At 42.4% G+C, this 27,757-nt stretch overlaps 1 protein-coding gene across 2 annotated transcripts in view; it reads left to right on the top strand.

Moving 5' to 3' along the window:
• The window catches only part of GRIA1 (glutamate ionotropic receptor AMPA type subunit 1), a 306,263-nt gene that overhangs the window by 245,986 nt on the left and 32,520 nt on the right, over positions 1-27,757 (top strand). For both annotated transcript variants that reach the window (XM_004737770.3, XM_004737769.3), the window contains exons 12-13: positions 13,521-13,719; positions 18,971-19,218. In XM_004737770.3, the coding sequence (XP_004737827.1) occupies positions 13,521-13,719; positions 18,971-19,218 (447 nt within the window). The remainder of the gene's footprint in view (positions 1-13,520; positions 13,720-18,970; positions 19,219-27,757) is intronic.

A 27,757-nucleotide genomic window follows, 5' to 3' on the forward strand; every position in this document is an offset into this window, starting at 1 on the left:
ATCTCAAAAATGGATGCTTCTGAAGTTTTTGAAATTGGCCTGTTAATTCATCAATAAATGATTCCTTATGCAATCATACTTTTGCTATTAATTAGCTCAAGAAATAATTTTCTTTATAGATAGCTTAGAGGAAAACATTACAAATTGTCTATTTATGGAGTTCCACATTCACTCAACAAATACTGAGAGTGCATTAGGTCCTAGGGAATTATGAGGAAATCCAAAATATCTTGAACAATTTAATAATTTAGTGTAGTGGTAACAGTGAAAAAGAGCAGAACAAGGAGAGGGACTGAGGGGGGAAAGTGGAAGAGTTCAGAAAAATTAGAAAGGAGGGTGAGAAGCAGCAGGCAGGCTTTTCAGAAAAGGAGTCACTTGGAGCTGGACTTTTAATTGTTAAATCCAGAGCCTATGCCCTGGCTTTAGACGCTCTGATTGATCTATTCCTTGCCTCATGCTCCATACTCACAGCTAATTACCCTGAACACATGAAATCTACTCCTACCTCAGAACCCTTGCACTTCCTGCTTCCTCTGCCAATAATGCTGTTCTTCCAGATTCTTCACACACCTAAATCATTCTCAACCTTCAACTCTCAGTTTAAAAATTACCCTCTCAGAGAGGTTTTTCCTCACTTCCCTGTCTACCGATCCCTTTCTTTCCTCTTCCCAAATCCTTGCCAAACCAGGTTTGTGGTGGAAGAAAGACAACAATACTAAAATGGCTGCCATGATAATATCTCCATTTTACAGTTGAGTATGCCAAAACTCAGAAAGACTAAGTCACTTCTCCAAGGTCACACAGCCAGTGGGAAAAGAAGTTGAGATTTAAACCCAGATAGGAAGATCTCACAGCCCATAATTTTAGCCAGTATGTCCTAGGTTGCCTTCATATTATAATCACTACAGGTATTCATTTAGAAAATCAGAAAATAGAAGAATGTGGGAAAGAAAATCTGCAATTGAGCCACCTGGATAACTCCTGTAATATCTTAGTTTACATACTTTCAGACACTTAATCTCTGCCAAAGTTGTTTTCAAACAGGGCCGTATGCCAACAGATACATGAAAAGATGCTCAGTGTCACTAATCATCAGGGAAATCCAAATTAGAACCACTGCAAGATACTACCTTCTATGTGTCAGAATGGCTAGAATCAAAAAACATGAAATAATAAGTGTTGGTGAGGATACAGAAAAAACAGAATGTTCTCATGCTAGCGGTGAGAATGCAAACTGGTTCAGCCACTGTGGAAAACACTATGCTGGTTTTTCAAAAAATTATAAATAGAGTTACCCTATGATCCAATAATTCCACTACTGGGTATTTATCCAAAGAAAATAAAAGCACTAATTCAAAAAGGTGTGTGCACCCCTATGTTTGTTGCAAAATTATTTACAATAGCCAAGATATGGAAATAACCTAAATACCCACTGATAGATAAATGGATAAAGAAGGTGTGGTTTATAGGGGTGTCTGGGTGGCTCAGTAGATTGAACATCTGACTCTTGATTTTGGCTCAGGTCATGATCTCTGGGTGATGAGATCATGCCCCATGGAACTTGCTTAAGGTTTTCTCTCTCCCTCTGCCCCTCCCCCCCACTGCTTGTAATCTCTTTCTTAAAAAAAAAAAAAAAGATACACAATCAAATATTAGTCACAGAAAAGAAAGAGATCTTGCCATTTGTGACATAGATAAACCTATAGGGTATTACACTAAGTGAAGTCAGAGAAAGAAAAATACCATATGATGTCACTCAGATGTGTCTTCTAAAAAACAAAACAAATGAACAAACGAACAGCAGAAACAGACCCATAAATACAGAGAATAAACTGATGGCTGCCAGAGGGGAGGGCGTAGGGGCATGGGGGAAATGGGTGAAAGGGAATGGGAGATCCAGGCTTCCAGTAGTTATGGAATGAATAAGTCACAGGCCTGAGAGGTACAGCATGGGGAATGTAGTCAGTAATACTGTAACAGCATTTTAGGGTGACAGATGATAGCTACACTTGTGGTGAGACAGGATCACATATAGAGAAGTCAAATCACTATGGCATTCACCTGAAACTAATGTAACATTGTGTGTCAACTATACTTCAATTAAAAAAAAAAAAAAAAGAATGCCAACTTTTTTAAAAATGGGGCCATATAGTCTGTTTAGTAACCTGTTTTTTTCCACCTAACAGCATACTGAAATTTCTTTCCATGTCATCCCTCATTTCTGAATAGTATTAGCTGTTTCTACCACATGTTTACCCTGGCCCAGGTACCCCCCTAGGGCCATTACAGCTCATCCTCGCAAAGCTTTTAGGTTGTTCGTTTTCTTGTCCCCATTTCATAAAGAGATGAAACTGAGGCTCGGAGATGCAAAATAACTTTTCTAAATTGTATAGTCAATAAGTGGCAGGGACAGAAGTAGGAGATCTATACCATTTCTGAACTCTTAATAATTCTCTTCACTGTCCCAGAAAAAGCTGTGTTGTCCCTTCGGTGAAATGAATGGGGGGTGGGGTAAGAAGAGCAGCTTCTCCCTGCCTTCTGGGGCTGCCCTGCTAGATTGGTTGGGGATTCATGGGAGGTGGGGTGTGAGCATGCTAGGAACTGTGTAGGTTGATAAAATACCTGGCAATGGAAGATTTTCAGCTGGTTATTCTAAGTAAAATATCTCCTTTCCATATACCTTTCCATACGCCTTGTGCTGGAGCTAACCAATCATTAATTAGAACAGAAGTACCAATTGTTATTTTATCTCTCATTTGCTGGTGGGTCGGAATCTATTTTTAAAAGCCCACAACATTCCAACCCTAGGACTTCAAATGCTGGATATGTTGGGCCACAGACAAGGACCCAGCCCCACACCTGGTGCTCTGAGTCAGGGACCCAGGGCTTCAGAACCCATCTCACTTCTGAAACAAGCTAGTGGTTCAGCATATAGTAGGAACTCTAGGAAGGGGTTTGGATATAGGGAAACCATATGTTTTGGTATTATGGGCTAGCCAGCAGGCAGCTAGCTATAAAAAGAGAGTGGCTTCTTCTAAGAACTTAAGCCCAAAAATATATGTGGAGGAAGTCCCATTTTTAACATCAGTATGGTGCCAAATATTCCTTTGTGTCTAGGAACTGTGGGCAAGTGGTGCTTGGGACCTGAGAAGGTAAACTCTGAAAGATGAGAGTGGTGGCCCTGGTCCAAGCTGGACCCACTTTCAGCACATTCAAATGATACCGTTGGGATTCGATGGATGTGAGTTCACATTCATGCTCCATCACCTACTTTGTGACTTTAAGTCAATTATTTCATCTCTCTGAACCTCAGTTTCCTCAAACGTCAAAAGGACGTAAGCCTATTTGGGCTGAAGAGAGCAATGGGGATTTAAAGAATGGATGCCAAGCGTCTTTTGCAGTACCCAGTTCAAAAGCCAGAGAACAATGGCTGTTGGATGGTTACTACACTTGGGGCAAAGTGTAATTCTTGCTTGTTCACTTTCTTGTCCCATCTCCACACCACAGCACAGTCTATTCTTGTCCCCCCAAAATGCCTCTCTATTTCAGAATGTTCAAAGCCTGCCTGCCCTGCACAGCTCTGCCAATCACCCCTCTTCCATGCTGCCTTTCCAGATTTTATTTCCCCATTGTACATGAATTTTCCCACCTCTGCTCTTCCTAAGCACTTGATCAGCAGTTCCCTGTGCTGTTCACCCCAGCCTGGGTCTCACAGCTCCTTCTGTGTCGGTCATATTCGTTCTACTGATTCCCTTGAGAAGAAACTTCTCAGTTTTCATCAGGCCTGGTAAATATCTAGTCCTCAATAAATAGTGTGTAATTATTCATTTATTCAGTTTATGTTCACTGAGCATCTACCTTATGCCAGGCACCATGATGCTAAGCACTGGGATATAGCAGTGAATGATACAGATAAGACTCTTGGCATCACTGAAGTTACATTTTAGTGGAGACAGATAATGAATGACTAACAAATCAATTGAGATTATATATATATATATAAACTTGGACTATGATAAGTGCTATGAAGAAACCAGGTAAAGTGAGAAAGAAATGGGTGGCAGAGATAATCTGGATGGATGTGAGGAGGTAAGGTATGAACATAAACCTAATGCATGGATGGAGGCATGTTTGGGACAATTTCAGTGAAGTGAGTTCCAGGCAGAGGGAAAAGCAGTTGCAAATGTCCTGAGGTGGGAAGGAATTTGGTGTGTGGTAGGAACTGCAAGAAGGCCAATGAGCCTGGGGCATGGCGATGAAAGGAAAAATGGTACAAGATGAGGTTAGAGGTGATCCAGATCAGCTTGACCCCAGAAGAGCATTTGGATTTTCCTGCCCAAGTGTGACAAATTTTAAGTGTGGTGGGAAAAAATAGGATCCTATTTATAGTTTTAAAAGAGTCTCTGGCTACTATGTGGACATGGATTGTACAAGGAGAAAAGCAGCATGTGAAATGTGAAGCATGAAATGTGACAGTGATATTTAGTGTCTAGAATGGGATCTGTCACTAAGGGGATGACTGGATGGGACGGACTAGATGTGGGGGGCGAGAGAAAGAGACATGGCGGAAATGGCTCCCTGGCATTTGGTTTGAAGAGGATGGACAGTGATGCCATTTCCTGCAATGAAGAAGAGGCAGAAGAGTTAATAATGTTGTATTTATTGGGGGCTTTTTGGTAGGAGTTCCTTAAGAATTTTGTTTTAGATATTTCAGGTTTCAAGGTGTCAAGGAGGCAGTGAGATGTTAGAGGTCAGGAGAGGGTCTGGAAATTGAAATTTGGGAGTTGTCAGCTTCCACAAATAAAGGGCATGAACTGAAGGAGGTTAGCTAGGGCAAGATGGTCGGTAGGGTTGGGAAGAGGGCTGAGGCCTGAGCTTTGGGCACAGAAGGAACTTGAGATTGGGTGGAAAGGAGGAACCAGCAAAATAGACTATGTAGGAATGACCCTAGGGCTCCTGAGTGGTTTAGTCAGTTAAGAGTCCAACTCTTGATTTTGGCTCAGATCATAATTTCAGGGTCATGAGACTGAGTCCCACATTGGGCTCTGTGCTGAACATGGAGCCTGCTTAAGATTCTCTTTTCTCCTTCTCTCTCTGCCCCTCCCTACGTTGTACACACATGCATGTGTGCACACATGTTCTCTGTCTCTCGGATAAAAAGAAAAAAGAAAGGAAGAAAGAGCAATCTGCAAGATAGGAGGAGCCAGGAGTGGAGGGGCCTAGAAGCTAAGAGGAGGGTTTCTAGAAGAAATCATCAATATCACCATTATTACACGTGACATCTTGAGCCCTGCTGTGTCTCTGCTAAGTGCAAGACATGACTGACTCCCAGAATTCTTGCCATCCATGAGATGGAAATAATTATCTCCATTTTCATGTGTGGAAGCTGATACTTAGAGAGGGACCAAATTAGTACCTGAACCCATCTACACCCATTCTTTTGCAAACTGTGCCCATGCCACACTTCTTTAGCCTACCTAAATGGAAAACAACAAGAACATAAGACAACTCTTCTTTGAAACCTTGCTCTGCAAGTGCTGCAAACTTGCTCAAACTTGCAGAGTTGCTGCAAACTCTAGCTCACAGACTACTGTCTAACCCCTAGCTTCCCACCCCTGGTACTCACCCCAGGAGTCCAGGGCCATCCCCCCACCACAGTGCTGGAACACGGTGACCAGCAGCTGGGATAATTAAAATGAGTCACTCCTGCTGCACCACGGAAGTGCTGAGTGATTTGCAGCTGGTGACAAATGGATGATTGGCCAACAAGACACAGTGTCTTAGATGAAGTGGCCTCATCAGTAAAATTGTTGCATGTGGCCAGAGCTATTTACCCTGGTCTGGGAACCTTGATGTGTCATCCCAAGTGAGCATCTCTGTGAGCATGGCTTAGCTCAGTAATTAGCCAGGATGGACTTTTGTTTCTCCTAGTAATTTAGAGGAAGGCCATCTGAGTTTCTGCCTTCATGCCCATGTTTTCATTACTTTTTAAAAATAGCCATTTGAAGCAGATGACAAAGGGATATAGGTTGCACTCAGTGACCTCTTGAGCTCAGCTAAATGAAGGCACACAGGAGGTGTCCCTACTGTCCCCTTCCTCTTGGGGATGACAGGAAATGCTTTTGAAATAAAGAAGAATGTCCATATCCAACTCCTTTTTGGAGAGGTCCTATAGAGTAGGTTGATGGGATCAAAAGTTGATTGCTTTTTAATAACTTTATACTCCCCATATCCCAAGGATCTGCTTTCCTGAATGTTCCTGACGATGGTGTCAGCTCCCTCACCTCTAGGCAGGCCATTGCTCCTCACATCATCTGCATTACCTCCATCCTCAAATGCTTATTCTGGGCCAGGCACTGTGCTACATGCTCCATTTATATTTTCCTTTTTAATTATTGGAAATGCCTTGAGTACTATTACTTAATTTTGTAAAGAAACAAGCACAAAGAGATACAGTGACTTGCCCAAAGTCAAGGAACCAGTAAGTAATGAGGCAGGACTCCATTCTGCTTTGTCTGAGCCCTGGGTCCATTCTCTTGACCAGTTCCCTCTATTTTCTCCTTGAGGGTAGCACAAAATTGTCAAATGAATCATTCTAATATTTTACTGGGTGTTTATATGGAGGTGCTAATAACTACAGAGATGTCGAGATATTTCTTGACTACTGTAGCACATTAACTTAAACCAAATGGGCAGAAGACATGAACAGACACTTCTCCAATGAAGACACACAAATGTCTAGCAGACACATGAAAAAATGTTCATCATCATTAGCCATCAGGGAAATTCAAATCAAAGCCATACTGAGATACCACCTTACACCAGTTAGAATGGCAAAAATTAACAAAACAAGAAACAACAAATGTTGGAAAGGTTGTGGAGAAAGGGGAACCCTCTTACACTGTTGATGGGAATGCAAGTTGGGTCAGCCACTTTGGAAAACAGTGTGGAAATTCCTCAAAAAATTAAAAATAGAGCTACCCTATGACCCAGTCTTTGCACTACTGGGTATTTACCCCAAAAATACAGACGTAGTGAAAAGAAGGCCATATGTACCCCAATGTTCATAGCAGCAATGGCCACAATAGCCAAACTGTGGAAAGAGCCAAGATGGCCTTCAACAGACGAATGGATATGTACACATATACAATATATACAATGGAATATTACTCAACCATCAGAGAGGATAAATAACCAACTTTTGTATCCAGTCCTTGAACAAGACTGGAGGAGATTATGCTGAGTGAAATAAGTCAAGCAGAGAAAGTCAATCATCAGATGGTTTCACTTACTTGTGCAACATAAGGAATAGAATGGAGGACATTAAGATAAGGAAGAGAAAATTGAGGGAGGAAAGACGAACCATAAGAGACTGTGGTCTTCAAGAAACAAACTGAGGGTTTTAGAGGGGGGTGGGGGCTGGGTTAGTCCAGTAATGGGCCTTAAGGAGGGCACATATTGCATGGAGCGCTGGGTGTTATTCATTTAAACAATGAATCTTGGAACACTACATCAAAAATAATGATGCATTGTATGGTGACTAACATAACACAATTTAAAAAAAAAAAGTCTCTGACATTCACAGTAAGACTGAGGGCAGGAGGCAGAAAAACATGGCCCACAGGCCAAATCCAGCCTGCCATGTGTTTTTATAATCAAAGTTTTATTAGAATACAGCCATGTGTGTGTGTTTACATGTCGTCTGTGGCTGCTTTCACACCACAAAACAGAGATGAGTAGTACATAAGGCCCTCAAAGCCTGAAATATTTACTACCTGGACTTCTACACAAAAAGTTTGCCTACCCCTCATCTAGAGCAACAAATCCAAGCTGAGATTAGAAACAATTAAAGGCCTACAGCAAATCCTAATTCATGATCAAGACAGGAAATACCTGTCAGAACCAGAAAATGATCCAATCAGAGCCTAGCCATCCTCTATTAGCATCATCTTTAATAATATAGTGTCTTATTAACAAAAGGGGAAAAAACATCATTTGCAAGAAGAGATAGCTTATGGCCAGCATCAAGTACATGTCAGAATCCATTCACTCACTAGGCATGAACTATCATTTGAACATTGTCGTCTCTCATAGCCCCTGCTCCCATGGATCACCAAACCCTGTCACTTTGATCTCTTCATCTCTTCAGCCAGCCTGTCCCTCCAGATGTCTTTGCACTGTTTTATCAAGTTCAACCCTGCATCATCTCTGTTGATCAGTAATACCATGAGTAATAATCATAGCAACACCTTAAAAAAATCATTACAGCTGTGTGGTTAGAACTGTACTAGGAGGATGACTATAGTGTGATTGGGGAGTTTACAGAAGAGCTAATACCCCATTACCTCCTCCATTTACCTCTATCAACTGAGCCTCTCCTACCCCCACACCTATTCTGCTTGGCAGTCTCCTACTTACACTCCAAAATCTAGCACAATTTTCTCCTCGTCTGGTAACTCTCCCTGACCCCTGCCAGCAGAGTAATTATCAAACCTTCCCATGTCCCCTTAGTGCTACTTTCTTACTTGTCACATAATTGAGATAGTACTGTAATTACCATTTATGACATTAACATGAGATGGTGATGATGGCTCTGAGGACCTACTATGCTCCAAACACCATGTGAAGCACTTTGCAGAGAATCAGGGCATCAAACTCTAAAGCTTGTGTTTTAATCACTAGGCCACACTGCCCTCCCATCTTCTCCATGGAAGGCAGAGACTGTGGTCTACTCACTCCTATCTCTCTGATGCCTAATAGTGCCTGCCATACAAGCCGGATGAATGGATAAATAGTATGGTACACATTTCTAAAGATTCCTATCCACTGGTCATTCAAACACTAACCTAGGTTCTGCTGTGAAGAGATTTTACAGATGTAATTTGAAGTCCCAAATCAGTTGACTTTAAAGTACAGAGATTTTCTCCAAGTGGGCCTGACCCCAACAAATGAGCCCTTTAGAAACAAAGAAGGGCACATGATGTGATGAGCACTGGGTGTTATACTCAGCTGATGAATTGTTGAACACTGAATCTGAAACTAATCATGTACTATGTGTTGGCTGATTGAATTTAAATTTAAAAAAATAAGAAACAGAGTTTTCTCTAGTGAGTGGAAGTCAGAGAGGTTCAAGGAAAGAGTTTGCCACACTATTATTGGCTTGAAGATGGAGGAGACATGTGATCCAGAACACAGGCCACCTGTGAAGCTGAAAGCAGCTCCTGGCTGAAGCCAGTAAGAAGAAAATGCCCTTGGTCCCATGATCACAGGGAGGTGACTCCTGCAAACAAGCAGTAAGCTTGAATAACCAAGCCCTAGATGAGAATGACAGCCCCAGTCAACACCCTGATTTCAGCCTGGTGAGAGCCTTAGCAGAATCTAGATACTCTTGATCCAGACTATTGATCTACAGAACTATGAGACAATGAGCACTGTTAGAAGCTGCTAAGTTTGTGGTGATTTGTTATCCAGTGACAGAAAACAAATACAAAGAGGTTTCCAATTCTGTGGAGATGCTGGTGGTCAGACTACTTTCTGTAGCTTCTAAACATTCCACTGAGCTTTACAAGAAATGAGTATTGGTTGTGATAATGTGGGTAGAAGAAGTCCGTGCCCATCTAGAAATCAATCAACATCTGGCGAGGGAAGTAATAATGTTCTACAGTAGGTAGAGTGCTGGCCTAGAAATAGGAAGTCCTGTTTGCTAGGCCCAGATTTGCCAGTGCCTCACTCTGTGGCCTTGGATGAGTCACCTTGTCTCATAACTGTAGATCTTTCATCTGCAAGATGGGGCTAGTCATCCCTCTCCCATCCATTTCACGGGACTGCAAATATAAGATCAATAAAATAAACAGTCAAACAAGCCATAGAAGTTGTGACCAATTCTGGATTCCTCAATCACATAGGTACTTTGGGGAAGAGTTGTGCCAAGTTATAAGACTAATAAAATTCAGTGACTAGGCATCCCTCCAAGGGCCAGATCAAAGCTGTTCCTTCCCTACTAAGGAATTTATCCTATAGCTCCCAACCAGAATAATTCTCACAAAAATAATACCTCATGTTTCAACAGCACTTCTCAAAGGGTTTTTGCCACTACTATTTTAATTCCAATAGCTTGTATCAGTTGAAGGAAAAGAATCAACGAAGCCTAGAACTAAAAGTTTTGGTTTCTCACCATGACATAGGGTTAATCTCACCCATTCATTACACAGAGAAGACCACAGAGGCTCAACTGAGCAGGCAACTTGCCAAGGTTATGGGGCTGGTCAGTGAAAGAGCAAAGACACTTATTCCCAGTCACAATCTCTATTAATTCCAATTCCCTACCTGTGGTAGCGAACTGGGAAAATGCAGAGTTCTTGGACAGAGGGTCCAGCTTTGCCTGTACCAGGTCTGAAATGAAGACAGGCATAGCCTTACACTCAAGCTCCTACTGTGTGGATCAAATGCAAATGAAGCATTGGAATCATGTCATTTTGAGGAGCCTCTACCCTCACCCTCTAGTTATTCCATGGATGATACTTACTATTAAACAATAGACTCCTTCCTTGGTGTCTTTATTAAGTAAGTGGTCATGTGGGGAATAGTGTGTAGGATAAGCTGCTCTCAACTCCTAGCGGATAAATACCGATTAAAGGATAACAGGGAAGAAGGAGCTATTATTGGCTTGGAACTTTCTTGGGAGGGCTTTGAGTTTCCCTAGATGATCCCCAAGTTGGGGTACCTTAGCTAGGTCTCTCGGTTGAGTCATGTTGGAAAAGGAGGTAGCTATCCTAAACACTTGGTTTGGGGCTATGACTCCAGGCATCCTGGGCTATATGCAAGTTTGGATTCTCCTGGCCCTAAAAAAGATACCAGGTCTCTAGAATCCAGCGTAAATAGAACTGGCAGGTTATGAGAGAGGTGACATTCATGCATTCACTTGTTATTGAGGCCCACTCTGTGCTTGGTGCTATAAGATTTTTTACTTTTGTGGAACTTATGATCCAGGGGAACAACAAACCGTCAACAGTCACACAAATTGAGATCAGATTTCAACTGCAATGTGAGCTACATGGGGCTCTGAGATTCTTAAGTCTGAATGCTAAAAATGTACTGGGTAGGGTGAGGTCTGATGAATGAACAGGGCTGATGCAATGATCAGGGGGAATGATGGCATGTGATAAGGGTGTGAGCCTTTTGAGTAGGAAGGACAAAACGAATCCCAATGTGACCAGAGTACAGAAAGCATATTGTGGAGACACTGGAGAGCAGGGCAGGGACCAGATCCCATATGGCCTTGAGGGTCACCAATGAGTTTGAATTTTATTCCAAGTATAAAGGGGCTTCATGGATTTTACACAAAGAAGCAACATGATATAATTAATGTTTTTATATCTATCACTCAGGCTGATTAGGCAAAGGAATGAGAGCACAAGGAGCTACATGGAGGGAAGTCTATTTTAGATGCTACCATGGTCACTCAGACTTGGGAAAAGACCAGCATCTTCATCACAGCCCGAAACACTGCTATTTACCACCTCCTAAAGCAAAAAGAACACTGGATTAATTATCAGAAGACTGGGGTGATTTTGAGTACAGATGTATACAAGTCTTGGGGTATGGGGAGAATAGTTTTGCCTTTATAGGTCTCATTTTGTTTGACTGCCCAATGGAAGCCATGCAGCCTGGTCTACCTACTTATGATTTTAAATCACAGAAACTCAGAGATGGGAAAGATGGGAGGAGTATGAGAGAGGCTGGCTCCTTGTGATGTCTGATCCTTCCTCTAAGTAGACTTATGTACCCAGGGGGACTAAGAGTGGGCACCAAATACAGCATCTCTGTAAATGTTCTACTACTTGAACATCTTCAGAAATGGAGAAACTCACTCTCACCCTCAGGACAGCCAACTCATTGTTGCACCACCCTACCCATCAAATACCCACTTCTTCATTTTTAGTGTTTGTTTTCCTGAAACTTCTGCCAAATGCTCCCAAATCAGGTTTCCTGGTAGCAGCCTCATGTCAATCCTCAGCAAACACCTCTCTCTTCTGGTCTCCTCTTCCCACAGCTATTCTTCCCATAACATAGCTCTGCTCCACTCTCCCAGTCTCCTTCCTTTGAACAGATTTCCTGTTATTTCCTTTTTAATGTGAAGCATCTAAGACATTATTTTCCATAGAGCAAGAAATAACAAATATTTGTTGAATTTTTTGAAGTGATTATTGCCTGCCTAGAATGGAAAGGAGCCTCTAAAAAATGGAAACAAAGTGGAACACACAGGAACATGGTAGTAACACAGAAAAGGTTGACCAGAAGATTGAGAACAGTGTGGAATAATCAAGCAAGCTAGCAGGCCTGGGTTCTGTTCCTAGGTCAGTGTGATCTGAGACTTGAGGTTCTTTATCTGTAAAACTTATGGGGTGGATTGGTGATTTCTTTCTTTGGTTGTTAAGTATAAGGTTTTAGTTAAGTACTGTCACCTACTGAAGACTCTGAGCTTGAGGCTGTCAAGGCACATGTTAAAAAGGATGTAAAGTTACAGTAGCTCCAGGATAACACTTCCTTAACAAAGTGAGCCAGATGGAAAGAGAAACAGAATGCAAATTACTTTATCACTATATGATTTGGTATAATCCAATGCCCTGTGTGTCAACCACATCGAATCACCCCATATGACATTGACATAATTTTGTAATATCTTTGGGAAAATGTTCTAGAATTGGCATTCTCCTAGCCAAATCTGAAAGATCCCAGTAGAACTCTTGACTGGTCCTATTTCTCTTCATTGTTGGGCATAAAGAGGAAAATCGGACTCTAAGAAGATCAGGATCAATTTCTTACCTCCTTTATCACTGTTACAGTTTCCACTTTGATCCAGTACAAAATATTCTTTGTCTTTTATTTCAGCCAAACTCTTTCTCTGTGGTAGAAGGGAGCACTGTGCCTACCCTCAACAGTGACATTCTCCCAAAGTGGCTAGAGTACAACTGTTCTCATTCTGTCTCCAGTCCATTCCCCTTCCCTTCCTTCTAGTCCATCATTTTTATGACCTTTGATGACCAAAAGAACAATAATGAGAAGGCAGTCTGGAAACATTTCTGAACACGATCAAATGTGTGCATCATGTGTTTAAATGCATTTGCACTCATATATGTTTGCACAAACATTTGGTGTGTATGTAACTGCATTTAAAAGGATAGTTGTACATGTGTGTGATTTTGTAGACAAGTGTTGACATATCTGTCTTTGTTGGCACAGGTATTGGAGTATATGCATGTGTGAAAGTAGTGTGAATATATGCCTGTGGGGTTTTAACACCCTGAAGAATAGCAACCCCATAGGTCTTTATCTGTTTTAAGGAACAAAATGCCAGAGAATCTCTCTGACATGAATTCTCACATCTAACTGACAGAGGAGAAGGGTGCAATAGGGTTTGACAGCTCTGCTGACAAGGTGTAGGCTAGCCCTTGGCCCTTCCCCATAGCCTTCTGCGGTTGATGTCTATGCTTCTGACACCTCTTCCCTTTGGCCTGCAGGTCCCTGTCTGGCCGCATCGTTGGTGGTGTCTGGTGGTTCTTCACCTTGATCATCATCTCCTCATACACAGCCAACCTGGCTGCCTTCCTGACCGTGGAGAGGATGGTGTCTCCCATCGAGAGTGCTGAGGACCTAGCGAAGCAGACGGAAATCGCTTATGGGACCCTGGAAGCAGGGTCTACTAAGGAGTTCTTCAGGGTAGGAACATCCCTTGTCCTAAGGCACCTTCATAAGAGGGGATCCTCATTAAGAAACCTGTGATTATAGGCAAGCAGGGTAACTTCTTAATTCAGTACAAGTCACGGAAACCCAGAGTTTTTCTCAGCTTTCTACAAATCCCAGAGAAATCTACATTTCTGTATTTGTGATAACTTCAAAGCTCTTTCATTGAACCAGACCCCTTACATATGCCAGACGGTGCCAAGTTCTCTGAGGGCTGCAAAGGATAGGACATGCAGTTCCTTCCCTGCTCCCACACATACTTGTAATCTGATCAGCAATTGATCAGGATCAGCTTAGGGACAAGGTCCAGAACTTTGCCATGTATGTCCCCCTCTTAAAGACTTGATGAATAAGGAGATGGTATATGGGAAACCATTACTGGAACAGGTGGTCTGTTTAACAGTGCCAGGAGAGAGAAAATGTGAAGTGAGAGTGGAGGTGGTGGAAATGCCATGTGACTAGAGATAGCAAATGGAAGCAGAGGAGCAGAGAGCTTAGGAGCCTAGGATCAGCCAGACCTAGGGCCAGAACCTGGCTCCATCCTTGTTCTCTGGCCTGTAGCGGGGTTGACATCATTTCCTCTTCTATATCATCTGGAGAATAATATCTACCTCAAGGAGTCATTATAAGATTAAAAGAGATGAGGCATCTAAGACACAAGGCTCTGTTTCCCATTAGGGCTTTGGGGTATAGGCATTTGGGAGCCATTTTGATGGAGGGGTAGGGCTTTGTAGCCACAAACTTTGGAAAAACATTTCTAGGCATCATGAAACTAGGGCAGACCTGGGTTGGCTCATTACATTCCAGGAAAAGGGGACAACTTGAACAAATGCCCCAAAGCAGAAAAATCTGTAGTTCCCTGGACATTAGACATGTTCATCCTAAAAGCTGAACAAAATAGCACATGGAGTTACCATGTTTTGGTGAAAGAAAAAATAATAAACAATCGCTACCACTTACCTAGCACTCACCATGAATCAGGCCCTGTTCTAGCACACCCTGCATGAATTATCTCATTTAGTCCTCTCATTAGAGAGACTAGTTAGAAATTTGTTGTCCCCATTTCATATATGAAGCTCAGAGACGTAAGAGTAATTGCCTAAGGTCACACAGCTTATAAGTAGTGGAAGGGGAATAGACAGCAAACTTCTACCTTGTTTCAGACAAGGGATAGGGATCCTGTGCATTACCTACCAGGTTCTCACTACAACTTCATGGAGCAAACCCCTGGCCCAGGGTAAACCTACAGAGTGATGTGCTCAGTTTCTTGATCATGGGTTCTGTGTTCTGTGTAAGAAGGAGGAAAGGGACCGAAGTCTTAACAATCACTGATCCAGTCTCCAAGGCTAAAATCATCCACTTTCCATATATTGGAGCAAGAAGGTAACTTGGAGGTCAGCTGGTCAGTCTGTCATTTTAGAGAGTGATGTGACTTGCTTAAGCTTACCCAACCAGCTAATGGAAAAACCTCGTGAAATCTCATCATAATTCTCTGGCATTTTTAGCCTGCAACCAAAATGTGAAGGAGATGTCTGATATTTGTCCATACGGCCAGTCCTATGCCCCAGGCCTGCTGATGAACAGCCAATTGTGAATTGGGAACAGCCAATTCACTTACCCACTACATACCCATGCTCTCATCCCCCATATATGAACACATCACATCCCCAAATCACTCTCCCATCCATGGTCTCATTTATGTTCCACCTATGACCAATGGCAAAACAGGGCTTACGTGTCCATTTTGTGGACAAGAAACTGGAATTCAGAGAATCATAATCTAAGTCCAGGATGAATACAATATCTGTTTCCCCAGCTCAGCCCAAGCATTCTTACCAATGACCCACACTGTCCTGATGAGGTAGCATCAGTAACTGATTTTTTAAAAAGATTACTCAGGCTATTAGGTGGGCCCATGGACAAATCTAGTCCAACCTTTTCCTTTGGTAGTTGGGGAAACTGAGGCCCAGAGAAGAAAATGGGCATGTGCTAGCTACTCAGAGGCACGGCTAGGACTTATGATTTGAAAGTTCTGTTAGTAACTATGTCAATTGACATACTTCTATTTCTTGTCCAGAGCACACTGTTAGGCATCTAGAAACAAGCTAATGTATATTCTGTAAGCTCTGTTCACTCACCAGGCCTACTGTGTTGGTGACAGCAGGTTATAGTTCATATGCAAACTCTGATTAATCATCACTGTTTGCCTAGAGTTCGATGTTGAGAGGGGACTCTGGGGGCACATCTGCACAGTGTGAAAGAATTCCTTGACCAGTGTCAACATCTGTCACATATAGGAAGGAAAACTGGTCTCGAGCCAGCCATGTATTGGGCATTCTTTTTTTTTGGTACTGGGCATGCTTATCCTCAAGTAAAACCCAAAGAAAGGGCATAATTATTAACAGTAATTGCACCACTTATGGAACACCTACTATGTGCCCAACACTGGGTCATGCATTTTACCTTTGTTGTCTTATAATCTCCAGGCAATGCTGTGCAGTGGTTGCTATCATCATCATTGTCAGGATAGGAACACTGAGGCTCAGAAATGTTGTTACTTGCCCAAGGTCCCCCAGCTAGTAAGATCTAAAACCTAAAACAAGGGAGGTAGCTGGTTGCAGTGAAAAGGCAAGGGTGTGCAATCAGGAGACCTGGGTTTTACTCCTGCCTCTGCCCTGACATTGGAGAGTTCTCTGCCACACTGTGGGCCTCAGTTTCTTTACGTGTAGAAGGTAAGCACTGACAAGGTATGCCCCCATGAGCCCCTCCAACTCGGTGACTTGGACCTTGAGAATTTTCCCACCAGGACTTTGGTGGGTGGAGAGACAAGGATCACCCACCACCCCCATGAGGCAGAAGGAGGGAATGGTGAGACAAGCATTCTTCTATCCCAGTCTCTGAAAAAGAAGTCTAGCTTCTTGTCCTCATGGCAGCCCAGAGCTCCTAGGCAGCCCCAGCCCCGAGTCACTTAATCCTCCATCGACAGTTTAATTAAGATGTGTGAAGGGCTGTGAGAGCTGCAGATCATAGGAGAGATCCAAGAACAAATACCCCAAGTATGCTTCCGATCCTCCCTGCCACTCATGCCGCCTTCGCATCCCTGGAGATGAGATTTTCCTGATCGCCTGCTCTGAGCGGCGATAAGCACAGCCCTGGCGTTTGGGGCACTGGGGTGAGGCTGAGAAGACATATTAATTTTCTGCATACTGCTGCCCAGAGGGCTGTTCAGCTCTGCCTGTCAGCAGCCCTGCTCCCTGCCGTGGCCATCCTGTCAGGTCAAATTGCATCTTGCCATTGCCCTGCTGGGTGTTTTGTTGGGTTTCTGCCTAGAAGATCATCTGCAAATCTAGTCGCAGCTCAATTTATACATTTCTCTGTTTCTGTGAGAGAATATGATCTACATTGAAGATGCTCTGATTAGCTCTGGGTATTTCCTCCCCTGACTGTGAAATTCTCCCTCCCTTTTCTTCCCTCTTCTTCTTCATGCGGACATTGTTGTTTGAATGATGTATCTTCATGTAAAGAATCAGATTTTTCAAGCCCACAACGGACTCAAAGATCCCCATGCCCCAACTCCTCATGAAACAGATGGGGAAAGACTAGAACCCAGGCTACTCACTCCCAGTCCAGTGGCCTTTCCAGATGGTCAACCATGCTGTAAAGCACATCGTCTCATTGATCTAATTACAGACCCTACCAAAGGCCTCTCTGAAATTCTCAGTAACAATTTCCATTAACTTTCCCTTGAGACCAGAATTTTTCTAGGCCCATATATCCTTACAGATCAGTTGGCTCATACAACAATGTCCAGCCATATTTTGCCAACATCTGATATTAAAATCAAGGAAATAAACTCGATACTTGTATGCAAAGAAAAATGGCACCTTGTGGATATAGTCATTTTATACTAAACGAATCTGTAACCTGTGTATTAACCATGAATTGCATGACTCTAGCGCTATCTTTAAAAAAAAAATAGCCCCTTATATGTGTTTAACATTTGTCCATTTACAAAGCCAGACTCCAATACCCCTAAAATGCATCTGCCCTTTGGGGAAAGGATGCTCTTTAGAAAGAGCATGTTAGATGAGAGGGATGACTTGTGGTTCTGGATTGTGGGCCTTGACTAAGGGCCTACGGTGTGCTGTAAACTCTGTGAAGGACTCACAGAAGGAAAGATGCCCCCCCCTCCTTCAAATAGCATCCACATACTTGAGACCTATGCACAGCAATGGTGCCCCCCATCTCAGCAGTCTAGCCTGACAGTCCAGTGAGGACCTGACAGTCCAGTGAGGACCAGCACAGTGTGTCCTAGAGGAATACCAGCCCTTATAAGTGGGAGCCTCAGAGGCCACATAGATCAGAATCACCTGGGGAACTTGTGAAGAAGACTTTTTCTGGGCTCCAGCTCAGACTGCTGAGTCACAGTCTCTAGGTCGAGGTTCAGAGGAGGGGCATGTTAATATTTACAATTTCTACATATGACTCTGGTGCCCACAAGAGCTTGTGAACTACTGTCCTTGAAACTGAAGTGGCCTCAGAATACATAGGATTTGTTCTGGTCTGTGAAATGACTAGTAGCATGTGGACAGAACAAGCGTATCCAGTGAAGTAAACAGTCTAGGCAAAGTGCCAAAGAAGGGAATGTTCAAAATGAGTTCAGGAAGAAGGGAGAAAAACAGTTTGGCTAGATTTAGAGGCTTTTGAAATGTAAACAGACTACAGTATTAGGTCTCAAGTTATTAGCTTTATCAGACCACAGTTTACTTTCTGAGGGCTGTCTTGTAATAGGACTCACGATCCAGAAATTCCTCTGTACTGTCCTCCAATAATGAAATCAGATTCCACTGATACTCACTCTTCAGTTCTGGGCAGTATAAACATGGTCTTCTTGAACAATAGATAGGTTCTGTAATGTCTTTAGAACCTAGACAGGGTCCCATTTCTCCACTCTTCCCATACAGAAGGAGAGTCTAATTCAGCAGTAATTAAAAGATTCTGAGCTATTCTGTTCATTCTGTATTTGCAAGATATTTGTGCTTTGGAACCTACTGATACTAATTAGAGCCTCTTATTTTGCAATCACTCATAATTTGTTTCTTCCTGAGCTAATCTCGCTCATGAATGTGTGATCGAGCTATACTCAGCGCTTCGTCAGTGTGTGTGCCGACCTCAGCACCAAGTGCAGCCAGCACTTAATTCCAGCTTTGCTCCTGTCCCCTGCCAGAGGTCTAAAATTGCCGTGTTTGAGAAGATGTGGACATATATGAAGTCAGCGGAGCCATCAGTTTTTGTGAGGACCACAGAAGAGGGAATGATCCGAGTGAGGAAATCCAAAGGCAAATACGCCTACCTTCTGGAATCTACCATGAATGAGTACATTGAGCAGCGGAAACCCTGTGACACCATGAAGGTGGGAGGTAACTTGGATTCCAAAGGCTATGGCATTGCGACGCCCAAGGGGTCCGCCCTGAGGTAAGTAGCCAAGATTTGCTTCCTTGGTACTCCCTCTCCCCTCCCTACCTCAGGAATGAAGCTGCTGTGTCTGCCACATGGCTCCAGTGCCACAAGGCAAGCTGTCAAGGGGGCTCTTCATGGACACCTGTGGGCCTGGAAGATTCCAGTCACCCGAGATCTTCAGCCCTGAGGTTGGAAATTGACCTGGGGGCCTCAGCTTGCTATAACTGTCACTGTCCGTGTGTTCCTCCCCACACCTCGCCTTACCCCTCCAAGTGTGTCAAACATCAATGAAACTTGTGTTTGTGTCATGTGATCGATAACACACCATCCTTCACCAAACACTCCCATATCCAACTAGGCCATGAACAGAGTTCTCCAGCAACCTGGATTCTTTGAGAGAAGGTGGTTTGTAATGTTTGTCTCAAAAGAAACTTAAACACATTGTCCAAATGAAAGATCAAGTAGTTTGAGTCCTGAAGGCTCTGGCTATGGCAATCAAAATAATACCAAATGAATGGCATTACCTATTCTTTGCCAGATACTGATTTCTTTCTTTCTTTTTTTTTTTTTAAGATTTTATTTATTTATTTATTTGAGAGAGAGTCTCAAGCAGACTCTGCCCTGGGCATGGAGCCTGATGTAGGACTCAATCTCATGAACCTGAAATCATGACCTGAGCTAAAACCAAGAGTTAGATGCTTAATGGACTGAGCCACCAAGGTGTCCCTCAGATACTGATTTCTTTAGCGAGAAACAGGCAGTTCAATAAAGAAGCAAGTGGATTTTACTCTCACATAAAGAGACTCTGGTATTCATTTCAAACAGCTAAGGTAGAGTTCTGTAGACTTAGGGTCAAAAGACATAGATTTAATTCTTGGATTTACTACTCATTATCTTACCAAAGGTAAGGCATATCATCTCCCTAACCTGCAGTTTCCTTATCTGTAAAGAGAGTTTACTCATCCCAGCTCTTCCTAGATCCAAGATAATTGTGAGTCCACATGGGATAATCTATATAGAAGGTAATTGAAAACAGCATTGTATGAAGTAACCTATGAGATGTTATGTCAATTTACAGAGAGACTAAATCATTTTAGGGAAGGATAATGTTCAAGGAAAAGTTGAAACATGTTTTAAAAGGTTGCAAAAGGATGGAGAAGGGTTCCTAACCCATCCTGACATCGAGGACCACCTCTGCCTCCACATCTTGCATTAATTTCAGTAATATTGAGCCTGCAAGGTTCTGGGTACTAGGCTCAGACCTGGAGCTACAGTTTTGAACAAAACAGACATAGTCTCTCTCCCTATGGAACTATATTTTTGCAGGGAAGATAGGCAACAGGTGAGTATTGTTTGATGGCTCATGACAACTATGACAGTTTCTGTGATCACTGAGAAAAGGGGACCTAGAGGACACCAACTTCCAGTAATATAGCCAGAACAAAACTCCCACTACAAAACCTAGATATGCAGGATACAGTTAGAACAAATTGCCTTTTAAGTGGAAGTTAGGAAATCCCTAGGCCAAAACAGGAAGAGTACATCAAAACCAGAGTAAAATGCATAAACTAACTATTCAGGGGCTCCCCTAAGCAGGGCAAAGTCACAAATTATATGACAGTCTACATGAACAAGAATCGAAAGTACATCTAAAGACATAAAAGTAATGAAAAACATTTTTAAAAAAGAAAGACACTATCATAAGGGACCAGACATATTTAGAAAAATACCAGTTAGAATTTAGAGAAGTAATAAAATCTCAATGGGAGGGTTAAACAACAAATTGTCAAAGTGGAAGAGAAAATTACTACACTGGGGAAAACAATGTAGATAATTTCCCAGGACATCACACAGAGATAAAAAGATAAAAACCATGACAAAGAGGTTAAGAGACCTGAAAGAGAAAAACAAAATCCCAGGTACATCTTCTGTGAGTCCCAGAGACAAGAAAGGATAGAGTAGAGGCAGTATTTAAAGGGAACTTTCCAGTATTTATGGAAAACATTAATACCCAGATTCAAAAGTTATGTGTCCCAAGCAGATGAAAATCAGCAGCTGATTCACTTGAAACTGCAGAACTATAAAGACAAAGAAGACTTCAAACATACTTAAAGATAACGGGTCTAATCTGGTGTGCAGGATGGGTGGGAAGTGGCCAAGAAGGCTTTTCCAAGAAGGCTTATTCTCAAGCTGAGCTATGATGGATTAACCAGAGTAAATAACGTAAGTGAGGGGAGTAAAAGAGACAAGCGATCCAGGCAGAGGGAACAGCATGTGCAAAGACTCTAAGGTAAGGAATTATTTGATCAACAAATGATACAAGTTGACAACAAATGATACAATTTTAGTTGATACCATTGATCAACTAAAAGAAGCCAAGTGCTCTTGGAACATAGATAATAGAAAGGAGAAAACGTTAAGTTGAGATTGGAGAATGACACAGAGAAGGATTTTATAAAGAAAGTTTGTCCTTATTTGAAGAGTAATGAAAATACATTAGATAATTTTTTTTTTTTTTGCTATGGCATTCCAGACATTAGAGAATTTTAGTATATGTGCTGCCGAAGCGAGCACCGTTAGAGAATTTTAAATAATTGTCTGAAAATTGGGAAATAAAGGTATCTGGAGGAGTACAGACATAACAGAATATATCTAATGAAAGGAAATCAAATGGACTAGTATTTATCAATCATGGATTTTTGCCTGTAACAACTTAAAAGAGTCTCTGTACAAGTTTAGACAAAGTTCAAAGGGGATCCAGAGGAGACTGCTTGGCGAGGAAGAGACTTTTATCTCAGAAACTTATACAACACTACCCTAGAAAAGCCCAGAGTAGAGAATGAGCTCTTACAGGTCTCAGAACATCAATGATGCAGTATTACAATTTAATGAAGGCTTTATGAGTCAAGGGTATTATTAGATCTAAATACTTGGATATAAAGTTAGGAAAACAAGGCACAGAGAGGTAACATGATTTGTCTAATCAATAGAGTATTTCTGCCACCACATCCCACATACAGGTGCCTAAAACAAGGTGACACACTCATAAAATATTTGATGTTTGAGTGACATGAACCTAAAGCTCAGGTCATCTCCCATGCAAATGTCTTTCCACTATAATAAAATCTACCACTGAGTGAATGCCTACTTCATGCTACATGATATGGTATATGCATTATCTTATTTAAATTTCATACCTATGAAATACCATTATCCCTACTTCACAGATAGGGAAACAGAGTCACAGATTTAAGTTACCTGACTAGGTTGCCACAAGTAATAAGAAAGTAGCCAGATTTCAAGCTCAGATAGCCTGATTCGAGAGCCCATGCCTGTGACTTACTCTAATGCTTCACTGGGTTTTATCACTGAGAGCATCATTAAAGGCAGAAGACTGGGCTTATGTCAGGTTCCCGGTACCTATTCTCATGGGTCAAGCAATAGCCAATAACTCAAAAAAGCTATAAAACAGATGTTCGAAGCCCAGAGCACCCACTCATTACTGTGAAGATGAAAGGTGATAGTGATGGTCATTTAAAGGTGCCAAATACCACTTCTTTGAGCAGTAACACTGCTTTAATGGGTTTTACACGCTCAAAGATTCTTTGGGGATAAATATTGAAAATAATTCAACTCCATAATAAAGAAAACCCTAATTCTGTTGTTTACATCTCTATAAGATGTAACAACTATTTATTGATTCTGAGAAAGCAAGAGAAAGGAAAAGAGAAATGAAAAGGAATGCATTCCAGATATAGATCACTGATAGTGGATATCCAATTCAAGAATACCCAAATGTGGATACCCCATGTACCCAGCTAGCTCTCTCCCAGTGCTCCATTTTCTCCAGTGGCAACTTCTGTGAGAGCCATGGGGTTTCCTGACTCAAAACCAGAAGAGTAAAGTTCATCCTAACAGGACAGTGAGTTTCTGACCTAGGAAAATCCCTTTTGCCTCTATGGGATTCTCCCTCTCATCTCTGTATTAGAAAGAATCATCCTAGCAACCAATAGTGCAGAAGTTTCATGAAACAGAGAATTTCAAAATGGTTATAGAAAATATGAGAGCGCGCACACACACGTGTGCGCGCGCACACACACACACAACTCCAGCCAGAGTTCCATCGAATCTCGGCCTCATATGCCCCAAAGGGTGCCATTTCCCCAAGGCATGGTCAAATACCAGAATCACGGCAACCCAAATGCCACACACACCTGTGTGCCTGTTCCAGAAGTCTTCAATCCACTGATTTGATCCCAAGAATGCATTCTACATGACATAGGTGGAGAGTGAGGAACCAGTAAGAGGCAGTATCTGCTTACATTTCCTCTGGTCCCCATTTAAAAGGGGTTTATCTGTGTTCAAGATAATATGGCAGCAGAAATCAATTTTAATGCAGATTATTTAGAATTACAGCAAATACTTTTTAATACACTGTTCAGCCATTCTCAAAGCTGGAGCTCTGCAGAAGCCTTTACAGAAAGGTGCTTCAGCACACTATAGGCACTGTCACAAACCACTTCCCTTCTGCCCTATAAAGTGGGGTTTCCACAGCCCTCACAGGCAGATGTGCTCCGGGTTCAGCACCTGTGCCTACATCAAAAGGACTTCCCCAGCAGCCTTTCTCCATCACTTACTCTCCATAAAGCCAGACCTCACCATACCTACAGGGATTCAGCCCCTTCCAGCCTTCCTGGAAAAAAGCTCCAAGTTCCTCCAAGGCAGATCACCCAGCTCTGCCTCGGAAGGTCAGAGAACTGATAGCTGAGGTCCAACTGTTCCGCTACAACTTGCCAAGTCTACTTGGCAGAAGCCAGGCCAGAGTCCCTACAGAGTGTTAAAAGGCTGTGTTAGTGACAGAATGGTGTTTTTGTCTCTTCTGCTCTGGAAACAAATACTCTGATTGAAACGAACTGGTTCCATGCTTGATTTTCCATTTGGACAGGTGGTGTTTCTTTGAAACAGATGCTGTTTGTTGGCTGTCACTGCATGTTTGGGGTTGGGTAAGGGGCTGAATTATGTTTCCAAAGCCCTTAGGTTATGGATAAAGACCTGCTCAGCCAATGCCAGTCACTAGGGAAAGGCGATTGGTAAATCACCTAATTATGATCTATTGGGCCCTTTTATTGCCAACTAAATGTATTTGCTGGTCCAAACTAAAGTCTCCTTTCTTTATTATGATGAACACTCCCTTCAGTTAGAGACGATGTGTTCAAATTTCCTCAATAAGGGGGCATGGCCCATGTTTTACCAACCCAAGAAGGAAGCCACACCAGATGGGCCTAAGTTAAAATCACAACTAATGATTCTTCTTCACAAGCCATTTATCAGGAATTTGATGGATTTGCTGAGTTATACCCTAATCAGAACATTGGTCAAAGTCTGGTTTTTAACTTTGACCATGGTTACTATGGAGTCTTTTCTGGTCTCTGTGATTGTGACGTTTATCTTTTGTCATGTGTCTTGTCCATGCCAGATGTATGGGCCAGGGGGATGGGAGATCCCTCCTACAGCTCAGTGAATTGTGGGTGGGCACCCAGAAGGGTCTGAGACCTGGTCCCTGGGCTTTCCATTCAGCTTCACAGATTCCTTTCTCAATATCTCATCCACACAATGTGCACACGCTTCAGGGAATAGCAGTGAGAGAGATGCAGTCCTAGCCCCTAAATTATGCATAACCCCGTACAGCTTATGAGCAGAATTACACAGAGCCTGTCATTCTACCCAGAGCCATAAGAGTCAGTGACACCCCAAAACAATGATAGTCAACATCTGAATGGAAGGATCTGCAAAGGATTTGTGGCAGAGGTAACATTTAACATAGGACCTGAAGAAACTGTGATAATGAGAAGTGGGGATGGAGTACTCCAGATGGAGGGGATAAAATGAGCAGAGGTGAGAAAACATGGGGCTTACTTTAGGAATAAGAAAGGGTTCACTGTAACTACAGAATGCATTAATAAGTAGGAGCAACTGGTTGTGGTCATACTGTGAAAGATTTCAAATGTCTCAATGTCAGTAGGGGCCACTGAGGCCATTGATGTAGAGAGATCCTGGACCAAACAGGCTCCCAAAGATTATCCTGGTGGTGGTTTGCAATGTGAATCAGAGAGAGGAGTATCACAGGCAGAGACATCATTTAGAAAGCTGTTGTAGTCACTCTGATAAGAGGGAATGAATGTAATCACAGATCATAACAGGTTGGAGACAAATGGAAGCCATGGTAGACTCTATGTTCCTCACCAGACACAACTTCTAGTTGAAGGCTTGGCAGTCTCTACTTTCTGAGACTTCTGCGCTCTTTAAGGCCTGACCAGGTACAAACTGATTCTGGCAAGGACAGAAAGGGGGCAGAATGGGGTTTGTCTCCCACCAGACTTATTGCCAACTCCTCAACTTCACCTCTGGGGTGCCTTGAAGGTTCAGAAAGGCATTGCTGGGAGGGCTGCAGCAGAATGGTAGAGGTTCCCAATCACCAATCTCTGTCCCTACTGCACTGATTCTGTCTTTCCTATATCTGGTGTTTTTGTAGTCATTATTCTTTGTTTCTTTTTTTTTTTTTAAGGTCGAATCTCATTGCTTTTATTTTTTTTTTATTTTCAGCATAATAGTATTCATTATTTTTTCACCACACCCAGTGCTCCATGCAATCCGTGCCCTCTATAATACCCACCACCTGGTACCCCAACCTGCCACTCCCCACCCCTTGAAAACCCTCAGATTGTTTTTCAGAGTCCATAGTCTTTCATGGTTCACCTCCCCTTCCATTTCCCCCAACTCCCTTCTCCTCTTTAACTCCCCATGTCCTCCATGCTATTTGTTATGCTCCACAAATAAGTGAAACCATATGATAATTGACTCTCTCTGCTTGACTTATTTCACTCAGCATAATCTCTTCCAGTCCCATCCATGTTGCTACAAAAGTTGGGTATTCATCCTTTCTGATGGAGGCATAATACTCCATAGTGTATATGGACCACATCTTCCTTATCCATTCGTCCGTTGAAGGGCATCTTGGTTCTTTCCACAGTTTGGCGAGTGTGGCCATTGCTGCTATAAACATTGGGGTACAGATGGCCCTTCTTTTCACTACATCTGTATCTTTGGGGTAAAAACCCAGGAGTGCAATTGCAGGGTCATAGGGAAGTTCTATTTTTAATTTCTTGAGGAATCTCCACACTGTTCTCCAAAGAGGCTGCACCAACTTGCATTCCCACCAACAGTGTAAGAGGGTTCCCCTTTCTCCACATCCCCTCCAATACATGTTGTTTCCTGTCTTGTTAATTTTGGCCATTCTAACTGGTGTAAGGTGATATCTCAATGTGGTTTTAATTTGAATCTCCCTGAGGGCTAGTGATGATGAACATTTTTTCATGTGTCTGATAGCTATTTGTATGTCTTCATTGGAGAAGTGTCTGTTCATATCTTCTGCCCATTTTTTGATATTATTGTCTGTTTTGTGTATGTTGAGTTTGTTTCTTTTAAAGTAAGCTCCACGCCTAGCCTACTGGGCCCTGAGATCAAGACCTGAGCTGAGATCAAGAGTCGGACGTTCAACCGACTGAGCCCCCCAGGTGCCCCAGTGGTGTCTGTAATCAGACTTAGGTTCAGAATTGCTCATTAACATTTTAGTCACACTGTTATTCCGACTGAATATATTTTTCTCCTTTTACACAACCTATTCTGGGAAATATTTACTAAGAACTGCTCATCTGTATTGGCATATGGCCAAAGGAGGGAGGTTAAGGCTGTGACTCAGAAAGGGATATCACAAGGGTTTGTGGGGTGCATCCCCACTTCCAGGGACTGAGGGTCTCCTACCTGTCCACCTCCATGTTGGGACCTCATGACATAATCGCATCCTCAAGTTGGTTCAGTGGGCCTTTCTTGAATACATTTTATTTTATGTTATTTTGTTTTATTTTATCTTATTTTATTTTATTTATTTTATTTTGCCTAATGTTGATTTGAGTGTTACAGAGACCATCAAGAGAATTCTCTTTTAGAGAATCACAGTGACCCAGCATGTAATGGGTAAACAAATAAGCCAGTGTTGTTTTGTGCAGTGTTGATCCCGTTGCTCTAAAGAACCATTCCCCAACTTCACTATGTATCACATTATTTAGGGAAATTGCTTTAAAATAAAATCTCATTCCTGAGATTTCTGATGCTGCAGGTCCAGGGTGGGTTCCAGGAATGTGCCGTTTTAACACGTCCCCTGGGCAATTCTGTTATAGGCAGACAGCAGTCTGTTTTGAGGGCTAGAGGCCAGGGAAGAGAGATGGACAAGGCCTGAGGAGACAGCCCCTTAGAAATACAGGAAGGTTAGTGTGATGGGAGCATGACAGGGAAACTGCCCTGAATGGTGTCCAGACCGCGGTCCTTAGAGTCGAGCAACCTTCATTCAGGTCCAAGGGCCATCACTTTACCTGTAGATTGACCTCACTTGGTAAGTCATAGTAACTTTATGAGCCTCTGTTTTCTTTTCTGTAAAAATGGAATAATAGTAATTCGCTGCAGTTGCTCTGAGTTTTGATGATATAGCACAGAGTGC

The sequence above is a fragment of the Mustela putorius genome, unplaced genomic scaffold (assembly GCF_011764305.1).
Source record: "Mustela putorius furo isolate JIRA1106 unplaced genomic scaffold, ASM1176430v1.1 tig00000407_pilon_pilon_pilon, whole genome shotgun sequence".
Lineage (NCBI taxonomy): Eukaryota > Metazoa > Chordata > Mammalia > Carnivora > Mustelidae > Mustela > Mustela putorius.